Consider the following 13269-nt stretch of genomic DNA (forward strand, 5'->3'; position numbering starts at 1 on the left):
GGTGGTCGGGTTTCCTCCCACATCCCAAAGATGTGCGGGCTTGTAGGTTAAATGATCTCTGTAAATTGTCCCTCATGTGTAAGGGGTAAATGAGAAAGTGAACCAGTGTGGACTTGGTGGGCCAAAGGGCCTGATTCCACACTGTGTCTCCAAACTAAACTAAAATTAATCCATTCTTCAGCATCATTAGTTTCAGTTTTTGATCGGATTGCTTTACTACATACTTTAAAGAAATGGGAAAAGAAAACTAGAAGCAACCTAATGAATGCAATATGAATTCATGAACATACAGTACAAAAAAGCTTTCATGCATATTTGTTTTAGATGGATTTGATGGATACCAGTAGTAACTGATTCATTAATACCTTAAAACCTTTCCAGTTTCCAGTACACTTTGGTACAATACCTAATCTACACCGAAGAACTGAATCTATCATAGATAGCTTTTTTTGTGAAAACTCCAAGATTGAATCCATTTTGGGGGGATTTTGGAAATTAGGCTAAAGTTTTAGATTGTTTTATTTGGTTTGACAGTTCTCTGCCTGCAAAACTGCATGTATTAAAATGTTCTTTAACTGATCTACCATGCAATGTTTTCCAATTATTTAATTTGATCAAAATCAATACTCTTGGGTCCCGGCCTGCAACGTCACCTATCCATGTTCTCCAGAAATGCAACCTGACCCGCTGAGTTACGCCAGCATTTTGTGTCTATCTTTACTATATTTCAATGTTTGCTTTATGCACACTAAACTAGAAGAAAACACGTGCCAAGTAATTTTAACCTGAGAGTATAAAAAAGCAAAAGAAATGCTGAGTTTATGTAAGGGTGGCACAGCGGCAGAGTTGCTGACTTACAGCGCCAGAGACCCAGGTTTGATCCTGACTGTGGGTGGTGTCAGTACAGATTTTGTATGTTCTCCCCGTGACCACGTGGGTTTTCTTCAGGTGCTCTGGTTTCTGTCCACCTTTCAAAAACATGCAGGTTTGTAGGTGAATTGGCTTCTGTAAATTGTCCCTATTGTGTAGGGTAGAATTAGAGTATGGGTGATTGCTGGTCAGTGTAGACTCTGTGGGCTGAAGGTTTGTTTCCACGCTGCAACTCTAACCTAAACTAAAGGTCCCTTGGAGAGAGGTGGGTCGGGTTCATCTTTCATGTTTATGGCTCTCTCTACTTCTGCACTCGAACCTGCGGAGCATTTCCAACAATTTTTGCTTTTTAGCTACAACCTAAATTTGCCTAAATGTTGCTATCAAAAGTGATATTTGCCCATATATGGAATTGTTCCCATTTTTGAAAAACATATCTGTATTCAGTTGGGTAAACTTGGATCTTTCAAAAGTGGCACAGTGGCGCAGCGGTAGAGTTGCTGCCTTACAGTGCTTTCAGCGCCAGAGACCCGGGTTCGATCCCGACTATGGGTGCGTGTCTGTATGGAGTTTGTACGTTTCCCCCGTGACCACGTGGGTTTTCTCTGAGATCTTCGTCATCCCACACTCCAAAGACGTACAGGTTTGTAGGTTGATTGGGTGTAAATCACGTAAATTATCCCTCGTGTGTGTAGGATAGTGTTAATATGCGGGGATCGCTGGTCGGGCGGACTCGGTGGGCCGAAGGCTCTGTTTCTGCGCTGTATCACTGAACTAAACTAAACTAAATTAAAAGTAGATGAAAATCAAAAAAGAAACCTGCAGATGCTGGACATCTGAAATTAAAGAAGTAAATGCGCAAAATGTTTGGCAGATTGTATCTGTGGAGTGAGAAACTTTTCAGGTTCTGAGGAAGAATCTTTGACCTGAACCGTAACTCTGCCTTGATGAGAGGGTATCAGCTACAAGAAGAGGTTGGATAAACTTGGATTGTTTTCTTTGAAACACCAGAGGTTAAGGGGAGACTTGCTATGTTTATAAAATTATGAGAGACATCGACAGGGTAAACAGTCAGAACCTTTTTCACAGGGTGGAAATGTCCAACATTAGAGGCATGGCTATAGGGTAAATAGGGGGATGTTTAATGCAGTTGTGCAGGCAGGTTTTTTTACTCAAAGATTGGTGGGGGCCTGGAAAGCATTGCCAGGAATGGTGGTAGAGGCAGATATGACAGTGGCGTTAAGAGGCTTTTAGATAAACACGTGGAATTGCAGGGAATAGAGGGATATGGATCATGTACTGGAAGTGGTATTTCATACCATTGGACTCTGACTCTGACTTCTGTAGCCGAGAGGGTGGGATTGTTGCAGTGTAACAGCTTCTCCACCTTAAACCCATTCACGCACAGGTTTTTGTGCAGCACTGGACTCGTGAGCCTTGTTACAACTCACCAGAATGATGACTACACAACCCGCCATCGTCGTTGCCGACGGGCCACCAACACTGGAAGGTGAGATCAGTTTAAATTGGCATCGTGTGGGTGGAAGGACCCTTTCGTGTTGTGTACTATTCTATGTTCCATATCATTGGACATCTTTTTTTTTGTTTTATTGTAATGCAAGAAATATTTGTTTAGTTAAGAGATCCATATTTTGCAATTTGTTTGTGAAACTGGACCAACACATTTTAAGCCGAGATGAGATTTGGTAATTTCATCAGTCAATACAAAATCAGCAATCTGATGTGCACATTCACCATCTTACCCTCTTTTCATCAACAATCTAACACAATTAATAGGGAATATCAACAAGGGGTAAAACAGTGGCACAGCTGGTAGAGCCTCTGCCTCATAGTGTCAGAGACCTGGGTTCGATCCTGACCTCAAATTTAATTTCAATAAGTTCCTTATGGACTTGGGATACTGCTTTTAAAGTTAGTTTTTTACAGGCATGGTGAAAGAAACTGGAAATAGCTGGAGAAATTTAACAGTCAATAGGGCAATATTTCATGCTAAATATCATGCATAATAAATCATAAGTAACTAATCATTGAATCACTTTCTAAGAATTAGTACAGGCCTGGAAGTAACATGATCAAAATACCAGTGAATAAACGCTTTGGAATCCAAAAGTCAAAAGTTACCCAAACTTTCCAAGCACTTTCTCTATTAAAAACATGGAATCTTGCATGGACCTGCAATGCTGCATGAAGGTGCTGCAATGGTGCAGCTATTGCCAATTCCAGTGGTCGGGTTTCAATCCTAACTTCCAATGCTGTCTCTGTGGAGTTTGCATGTTCTCCCCTGTGACCTTGTGGGAGAGAGTGGGAGAACTTATTGGAAATCAGTGGGGGAATGGGATTGATGAGAATGCTCTAAGAGCTGGCATTGACTTGATGGGCTTGATGGTCATAAGGTAATATGAAATATTAGAGGGTACTAGTTATGAGGAGAGATTAGACAGACTTGGATTGCTTTCTCTGGAATGGTAGAGGTTGAGGGGAGACTGGATAGAAGTATTTAAAATGATGTGAGGCATAGATGGGTGCTGGACAGTCAGAACTTCTTGTCCTGGGTGGAAATGTCACGGACTAGTGGGTATAGGTTGAAGGTGAGAGTGGCAACGTTTAAAGAAGATGTGCAGGGCAATTGTTTTAAACACAGAGCTGGTGGGGGCCTGGAATGCATTGCAGGGGGTGGTGAAGGAGGCAGATACGATAGTGGTGTTTAAGAGGCTTTTAGATGGGCACGTGGATACGCAGGGAATGGACGGATATGGATCACATGCAGGCAGAGGAGATTAGTTTGACGGCATCATGACCAGCACAGACATTGTAGGCCTAAGGGAATGTTCCTGTGCTGTACTGTATTATGTTCTATGGGAATAATCCTCCAATTATCATTGCATGTAAGTCGCGTATTAATGTTTTGAATTTGTACATAGTTTTGGTAGTTGATAAAATATACCTAAACTCAAAATGCGTTATTCAAAGATAGGAAGAGTCCTCAGCATCGGAATTAAATGTCTTGGGAACATTTCATCTGTTGAGCATATCAGCACTTTGTTCAAGGCGCTGTAAGAACAGGTTGGTGGTTTCACTAGAAACATTAGAGGGCACCTCACTGCCTGACTCTGGGACTTGGATTGGGAAGTCCAGGTTAATGGGACCAAGGGGTTCTTGTTAGGTTATGGGCAGAGTGGGGTGGGAGATTGCAACCTTCACCTGGTCCACCCTGTTTCGACGAATGCAATCAACCTGGGAGATAGCCAAACAGAAGATCAAACAGAACAATTGTCTTACAACTTTAGGCTGTGCGCGCCATACGCAAGAAGAAGATGGGCAGAGTGAGTGTGCATTCATGTAAGGTTGTAGGAAGAGTGTCGAACATCAGTCTGGGAAACAGAGTGAATCGAGCATGATATGACCCAGGATTCAGAGGGATATGGGTCAAATACGGGCAAATGGGACTAGCTTAGATGGACATCTTGGTCAGTAAGGACAAGTTGGGCTGAAGGGCCTGTTTTTGTGTTGTATGACTAAATGACCCAGTAAGTTTTGACAGTCACTGTGTCGTGTCCTCTGCAATCATGGAATTAAAATAGATTTGGAAGTTAATTAAGAATGTTGAAATGAAACTGAAAATATTTCAAAAGCAAGACTGCGATGCCATTTTGTCCCAACCCTTGGCCAGGTTCAACTTACTGTGACCGTTTTGGAAATGCGTTCTCCTCTTCTCTTCAGATTTCATTTTTGCTTTAATGTACCAGTGACACCTTAAAAAAATAAGAGAAGGGAAACACTGAAATATATACCAGATCTGTCTTTGAACTTCAAATGATACGTATCGGCTTCAATGTATTTTTCAAAGCAACTGGGGTATTAAATTAGGCAACGTGTTCGAAATATCTATAGGACAAAAGAATCACAGTTGGACCTGTGAGAAGAAAAAGGGATGGATTGCTTTCTTTGCAAGAGGCTTTTTCAACAGAAACGCTCAAAAGCATACAAAATCTAACATCAGTGACTGATGTTGTTTAATAATGTCTAGCATGCAACACAAGAGGCACTAATGCACAATATAGATTACTCTTAGCAGAGGACATTATCTCGACAAGCAGGCCTTTGTTTATAGTGGATGTGAGTTACAATCACCCAGTTGTGAAGCATCAGTCTAGATAATGGTAATTTAATTACCAATTAATCAGCACTTTGACATCTCAACGTTAATGAGTAATGTAGTTTTATGCAGAGCTTAAAATATCCTCCTCTGAACTTTTGGGTCCATTACAAGTCAGAAGTATCCCATTATTTTTGCGTCTGCCGTATTATATTATGGGATCCACAGAAAAGTACTGTATAATCAATGGATCATTGGGGAGATAGAGCCAATACAGTTGTGCTCACCAAAGTATTCTGGCTAGTTATCAATTATAAACAAAGAACTGAACCAATGCACTGCTATTGTTTTGAAGAGACAGAAAGTAATCAGTGACTAATTTATGTCGTCCAAAATGGCGCTTAAAACATGGTGACCCTTGTGTACAGACTCAGTGTGAGCTACTCTTACACTTTTACAATTTTGATTTTATATAAATTTGCCTAATGTATAGCAGGATTGTCAATGAACTGTATCTGAAACACGAAGTTCACACGTGACAATAAAGTCCCATTAAACCACTGAACCATTGTTCCCAACACATTTTACTGAACCCAAATATCTCATGCAATAATTACATTTGGTCCACAATAATAATTTATTAACACAAATTGGATGACAAGATGGAACCTTCAGGCAATTCAAGCATTTTGAACAAGCTCACTCCAGAGAAGTTTGACAAGCTATGCTTTGAGCTCCTAAATGTGGGTGCAGACTCAAAACTGGTCCAAAAAGGGGATCATTTTACTCACCATAGACAAAAGATTACCGATAGTGAAACAAAAGCTAGCAGAAATGTAGCATGCAACGTGGCAGATCTTCACGTTCCCCAACAGTATAGACATTGAGGCCCGCTAACTACCAGTGCAACATTTCTGTATCCACAATGTGTAAGATGTCCATGTTTCAATTATGATATCCTCACTGAAATTCCCCTGGTACTGCAATCTCAACTGCAAATGCAGAACATGGTGAGATCCACATTGCCTATAGAATCATACAGGATGGAAACTAGGCCATCGGCCCAACTTGCCCATGCCGACCAAGGTGCTCCATCTAAGATCACAAGATCGTAAGAAATAGGAGCAGAATTAGGCCATTCGGCCCATCAAGTCTACTCCGCCATTCAATCATGGCTGATCTATCTCTCCCTCCTAACTCCATTCTCCTGCCTTCTCCCCATAACCTCTGACACCCGTACTAATCAAGAATCTATCTATTTCTGCCTTCAATATACCCACTGACTTTGACTTCTGTGGCAAAGAATTCCACAGATTCACCACCATCTACACTAGTTCCACCTGTCTGCAGTAGCCCGTATCCTTCTAAACCTTTCTTTTCCATGTACCTGTCCAAATGCCTTTTAAATGTTGCCACAGTACCTGCCTCAACTACCTCCTCCGGCAGGTTGTTCCATATATCCACCACTCTGTGTGTGAAACAGTTGTCCCACAAGTTCCGATTAAATCTTTTCCCCCTCACTTTACACCTATATCCTCTGGTTCTTGATTCATCTTCCCTGGGTAAAAGACTATGCATTTACTCTATCTATTCCCCTCATGATCTTATACAACTTTATATGATCACCCCTCATCCTCCTGCGCTACAAGAAATAGTCCTAGTCTGCCCAACCTCTCCCTATAGCTCAGGCCTTCGAGTCCTTGCACATTTTCTCTGCACCCTTTGCAGCTTAACAACATCTTTCCTATAGTAGGGTGGCCTAATCCCCAAATAGTTGGTGTTATTGCAACGTTTAAGAAACATTTTGACAGGTACATGGATAGGACAGGTTTAGAGGGGTATGGGCCAAACACAGGTAGATGGGACTAGTGTAGATGGGGCATGTTGGCTGGCACGGGCAAGTTGGGCCGAAGGGCCCGTTTTCACACTTTATGACCATGACCATGAGTTGGCAAAGCAAATTAATCTTCCTGCAACTGACGTCTTCTTCTTGGCTGGAGTTGTACAGCCTTGCGGCAGCTTCTATCATACTAATTTGCTTTTACAAGCAATACCTCTGAAGTCACAAGAAGTCCTGGATAACTTTGTTGAGTAGACCAGTTCCTTCTGTTATGCACAGCTAAACAGGCACAGAGATGGAAATGGTTTATCGTTACACGTGATATCACCTGAACAAACCAGTCCTCCCAGGGGATGCTAGGAATAGAAATGTTATCGTTTTTTTGAATAACATTGATAATAAAGGCCAAAGTCAAAGATAACAAAAGGGCGAGATTCTGAGTATTCCTTTAACATTTTTGCCATTAATGTTGAGCTTCGGAGTCTTCAGGGACTGCCAAAGACAGTTAGGTAGTTCCCTACAGAAAGGAAAACAAAACAGACAGCTTTTTTTTCAATTCTTTTTATGAAACACCAGCTATTGTCTGACTACGAATGAACGGCAACAGGGGACCGGAAGCAAATTGCTTATTTCCCTCAAGAATGACACAAGGAATCCAGAAAGGAGCAACAAACAGAGGAAGGAAATGCAAGCGGTGCACAGCGCAGTACTTCCACCAATTAAAATTTAAATGATGCCATGTCAGGAGATGGCTAAAGAAAGCAAAATAAAATAAACCAACTTTCTGCCGTGGTGAAAAAAGGGGCTTTTAACAGTAAACTAATCTTGACATCATGAAACATGGGCCTTAATCATTTTGTTTCTCACTGAGTCAACCTTAGTTAATTTGTTTTTACAACAAGGAAATTTCTGTCCCATTTCTGGTTGTTTATTATTACCTCCCATTCTTTTCTGATGTTATACTTGGATATACATCCATCCCTCCATCGCTTATTCCATGGGTAACTGAGTCCATTACCTGGGAAAGGACAGCGCATCCAAGCCAGATGTGGGTGTTTCTCTCCAAATTCTATCCTCCCCTCCTCCAACATTCCTTCCTCTGGCTTCACAATTTACAACTCGTCAATCCTAGACTCGGGGCTTTGTTCCAACCATTTGCCTATCAACCACCCCTCTCCTCACCCGTGACTATCTATTACCTGCCATGCTTTATCGTGCTTCTCCTCTCTCCTAGCATTCCTCTCCCGCCCCTACAATCAGTCTGAAGAAGGGTCGCAACCTGAAACGTTATCTATTCACGTTCTCCAGAGATGATCCCTCACCCTCTGAGTTACTCCAGCAACGTGTGTCCTTCTGTGTAAACCAGCATTTGCTCTTCCTTGTTTCAATACTCTGCATCTGAAGGTGACTGTTTGCAGAAGAGTTATTATCCTGGGATCATTCTTCCTTCAAAAGGCAAGGGGAACTGAGCCCAAAGATAAACTCTCTGCTCCTGTTATACATGAGATTGCCATGTTCTTTAGTTTTGTATAGCTTAGAGATACAGCGTGAAAAGAGTCCCTTCGGCCCACCAACTCCACATTGCACTAGCGAACCCCACACTATCCTAAACACACTACGGCCAATTTTACATTTATACCATGCCAATTAACCTACAAACCTGTATGTCTTTGGAGTGTGGAAGGAAACCAAACGTCTGAGAAAACCCACGCGGTCACAGGGAGAACATATATACTCGGTACATACAGCACCCGTAGTTGGGATCGAACCAGTCGATGCAATCCACCAGTATGGTTGGGAAACATCTTCATCCAAGACCGCGATAAATTGCAGTGTTGCGAATGAAGCCCAGACCATCACTCAAACCAACCTTCCTTCCACTGACTCCATTCACACTTCATGCTGCCTCAGCAAGGCCACCAGCATTATAAAGCACCAGTCTCACCCTGGTCACTCCCTCTTCTCCCCTCTCACATCCCGCCAGAGGTACAGAAGTGTTAAAACGCTTAGTTCCAGATTCAGTGACAGTTTCTTCCCAGCTGTTCTCAGGCAACTGAACCATCCCACCAGTTGGTAGTAGTCCTGACCCACCATCTAACTCAGGAGATCATCAAACTATCTTTAATCGGACTTTCCTGGACTTTATCTTACAATAAATGTTATTCCCTTGATCCAGTATCTGTACACTGTGGATGGCTTGATTGCAATCATGTGTAGTCTTTTCACTGACCCTATAGCATGCAACAAAAAAGCTTCTCACTGCACCTCGGTACACGTGACAATAATGAACTAAATTAAACTAAAGCTATGGACTTCACCCACAAATTTTCAGGTTTGTAAGTTTACTGTAGAGGCTATCCGATTTCCCACCAAATTGTTTCTAGCAGTAGAGCTGCTGCCTTACAGCACTAGAGGCCAGGGTTCGATCCTAACTATGGGTGCTATCTGTATGGAGTTTGTACGTTTTCCCTGCGACCGAGTGGGTTTTCTCTGGGTGTTCTGGCTTCAAGACGTTTGTATGTTAATTGGCTTCGGTAAAAATTGTAAATTGTCCCTGGTGTGCAGGGTAGTGTTAGCGTGTGGGGCGATCGCTGGTCGGCATGGTCTCAGTGGTCCAAAGGATCTGTTCCCACTCTGTATCTCTGAAGTCTAAAGGAGTCCAGTCAACATCGAGACCTCCCAAATAGACAGTGGCCAATGTCCAGCTGACAGCCATCTCTTGTGGTATCACTAAGGTCAAAACAGACTGCTTAGGGAATTATAACCACAAACTTATATCCTATATCCTATCCGTCAATGGTGAAAGCAATCACATTGAATACCTTTAAATCACCTGCGGGTGACAGATTCAATCATGCACTTATAAATATTACACATTGGCAGTGCATTTTCATATGAAAAATCAGAATTCAAATGGAAAATTTCCAACCATATCGGCATCTTATTTTCACATATGCATAATAAAAATATGCCATAAGAAATACAATCTATGATAATTAAATATTAATATAGTTTAAAATGTATTAATCTTCTGAAGTTCTTTCAGTTCGGGAAATGTTACTTTAGTTTAGAAAATTGTGCGGGGAGTTTCTGAAGGGTGAGAGGGGAAAACCAGGGACTGAAGGCCCAGTTAGCCCTGGCGTCTGTTCTTGGCAAATGACTTCAGTCTGCAATTAGGATGGAGCGAATGAACATCTTGAATATTACCTTGAAGAACAACTCCTCATATTCCAGAAACAAGGAACTGCAGATGCTGGTTTATAAAAAGAAGACACAAAGTGCTGCAGAAGGTAGAGGTAGAGAAAGGAAGGAGATGTGGAAATAAGAGGCTGGAGATGTGGAATATTACACGTAAGGAAGGTGATACGTGGAAGCAGATAAGGGAGAGATGATGGATTTGGGAGAGGGTAAGGTGTATTGTGTGGATGGGGAGCAAAAGCATTGCAGGGGGGGGGGGGGGGGATCAAGGAGAGAGAAAGGAGTGCTGGGTGTGAGGTTGGATAATTCAATGTTTATACTATTGGATTGTACACCAGCCAGGCAGAATATGAAGGGATGGAACGTGGTGACATTTCGGGTCGTGACCCTTCTTGTGATTGGTCTGAAGAAGGGTCCTGACACAAAATGTCGGCCATCCATATTCTCTAGAGTTGCTGCCTGACTTGCTAAGTTACTCCAGCAAGTTGTGTGTCCCCCCCCCAATATTCTGTCTGCTGGTGTACGCTAGTTCTATCCTACATGCTAGGAACAATTTTTTTATAGAGGCCTTTTAACCTACAAACCTGCACGTCTTTGGAATGTGGGAGGAAACTGGAGAACTCGGAGCAAACCCACGTGGTCACAGGAAGAACGTACAAACGCACCTGTAGTCACGATCGAACTTGGGTCTCTGGCACTGTAAGGCAACAACTCTACCGCTTCACCATGGTGCCGCCCCGCAGCTAATTTCAAGATAATAGGTGAATTTTAAGGTGAATTATACCTTCTGTGAATTATATCATAAAAAGAATGACTGGAAAGTCACAATATGAGATGCAGTTGATTGTTCCAAACTAGGCATGGAAGTCATTTAATTTCTCGACTGAATTTTATTTCCAATTATATCAATCAAAATTAGTATCAGCAGAGGCAAAGCAAATATGTTGCCTACTTCGATTACACCAGCACACAACATGAGAATGTAGTAAGCATGATTTTGTTGGGCAAATATGACAGAGAAAAGGGTTCAGTTTACTTTGGTTTATAGAAATATGTCAGGGAAACAGGCCCTTCGAGCCCATGCTGACCATCGACCATCCGTTTACACTAGTTCCTTGTTATCCTGCTTTAGCATCCATTCCCTGTACACTAGGGACAATCTTACAGATGCCAATTATCCTACGAACTCACATGTCTTTGGGATGTGGGAGGAAACTAGAGCACCCGGAGGAAACCTAAGCTGCCACAGGGAGAAAGTGCAAACTCCACACAGACAGCAGCTGAGGTCAGGATCAGATCCGGGTCTCAGACACTGTGACGCTTAGGTTGTTGTTATGTGTGGAGGTAGAGTGAAAAGCTTTGTTTAGTATGCTGTCCAAACTGATCAAGATAATACTGAAGGTAGACAAAAATGCTGGAGAAACTCAGCAGGTGAGGCAGCATCTATGGAGCGAAGGAAATAGGCAAAGTTTTGGGTCGAAACCCTTCTTTAGACTTCTGAAGAAGGGTTTCGACCCGAAACATTGCCTATTTCCTTTGCTCCATATATGCTGCCTCACCCGTTGAGTTTCTCCAGCATTTTTGTCTACCTTCGATTTTCAAGCATCTGCAGTTCCTTCTTAAACAAGGTAATACTGAACGTGAACACAATTAAGTCAAATTCAAGTGCAATTAAGTGACAGAATCCAGTATTAGGACGCACAAAATATTCTTTACCTGCCAGTGATGAGGAAGAAGAGGGTCAGGATAACAAGGAGAGTGAAGCCTCCAACTGCAGCGGTTGCTATGACCAAGACTTGCCCCTGTTCTGTGGCAATATCAGATGCTGGAATCGAAATGGAAAAAAAGAGTAATGAAAACTGCGACAAAACACACCGATATACAAATGCAGGATGGAAGACATAGTTACGTGCCATTAACGGCTTAGCAGCCAATCACAGGGACAATATTATAAACAACATATCAGGAAGCAGTATTTTAACATCATACCGAAAGCTAAATAAGCTTTTTCACATGTTGTAGTACTTAAAAAAGCAAGAACCACATAAATAAAATATTTACATTTAGTATTGAATATTAACATAAATTTGAAGCATTTATCTCAGGGAATTACGAGACATTAAATTAGTTATTTTAAACCCCAATGGTTTGGTATACAATAATTGCAGCTTAATTAGCCATTGAAAATTCAGTATGGCTTTAAACTATTTAGCACAAGATTTATAAACAGCTTACATGTTTTGCCAATGCAAGCAATTTCTCTTGATGGACTTTGAAAAGATTGCATGCAGTGCACCCTGTGGAGGAATGCGGAATCACTCACTGACAGCAGTGATGCTGCACGACGCATTAAAGCCTTAGATTGCTCATCATTTTATAGAACAATGACAAGGAATGCCATAGGTTTTACTGTCACTACGATTGCAAAGAACAGGCCAATAAAATACTGACTGCTTCAAGTAAAGACTCCAAGAATATTGAATACCAAAAGACAAAAACATGCCTAATCTCTAAAATTGTGAGAGCAAAGATTTGTTGGTATTCACAGGGGCCTTCAGATGAGACCATAATGATTTACAGAAGATAGAGTTATAGGCTAAATACAGATTATCGGGTGCAGAACAGGTTTATCAGAATGCTGCATGGATTAGAGGGTGTTAGCTACAAGGAGAAGTTGGATAAACTTGGATTGTTCTCTCTGGAGACTCGATGAAGTAGTTAGCATTATGAGAGGCATAGTCAGAATCTTTATCCCAGCATGGAAATGTCAAAGACTAGAGTGCTCAGCTTTAAGGGTCAAAGTCTAAAGGTGATGTGCCTGGAATCCGCTGCCGAGCATGGTGGTGGAGGCAGATACAATAGGGGCATTTATGCAGGGAATAGAGGGATATGGATCACATGCAGGCAAAGGAGGTTAGTTTAACTTGCCGTCCTGTTCATCAGGAGGATTTGGGCCAAAGGGCCTCATTCCATGCCGAATCTCTAAACTAAACTAAGCTAAACTTTCACCTACACTTAAACATTACACTCTCTCATTTAATTCACGTTTGTATCTGCCCAGCTTTTCCCAAGCAGTCATATTTAAGTCATGGTGGTTTTGAGATAGCATTTCTTTTACTTCATGGGGTGTGAGGATCTCAGACAAAGCCAGCTATTCTCCTTACAGCTAATCCCTTCTAATTAGCCATTAGCAAGGAGAGACAAGGCCACCACTTTGAATCACTACAGTTCTTCTGGTGAAGAT

General features: G+C 41.8%; 1 protein-coding gene across 1 annotated transcript in view; it reads right to left on the reverse strand.

The window, feature by feature from the left end:
- Positions 1–13269, reverse strand: part of epha6 (EPH receptor A6) — a 519829-nt gene that overhangs the window by 50937 nt on the left and 455623 nt on the right. Inside the window, exons 8-9 of the mRNA XM_033033136.1 lie at positions 11742–11850; positions 4573–4643 (exon numbers count right to left, since the gene is read on the reverse strand). Of these exons, the coding sequence (XP_032889027.1) occupies positions 4573–4643; positions 11742–11850 (180 nt within the window). The remainder of the gene's footprint in view (positions 1–4572; positions 4644–11741; positions 11851–13269) is intronic.

This window comes from Amblyraja radiata, chromosome 14 (assembly GCF_010909765.2).
Source record: "Amblyraja radiata isolate CabotCenter1 chromosome 14, sAmbRad1.1.pri, whole genome shotgun sequence".
Lineage (NCBI taxonomy): Eukaryota > Metazoa > Chordata > Chondrichthyes > Rajiformes > Rajidae > Amblyraja > Amblyraja radiata.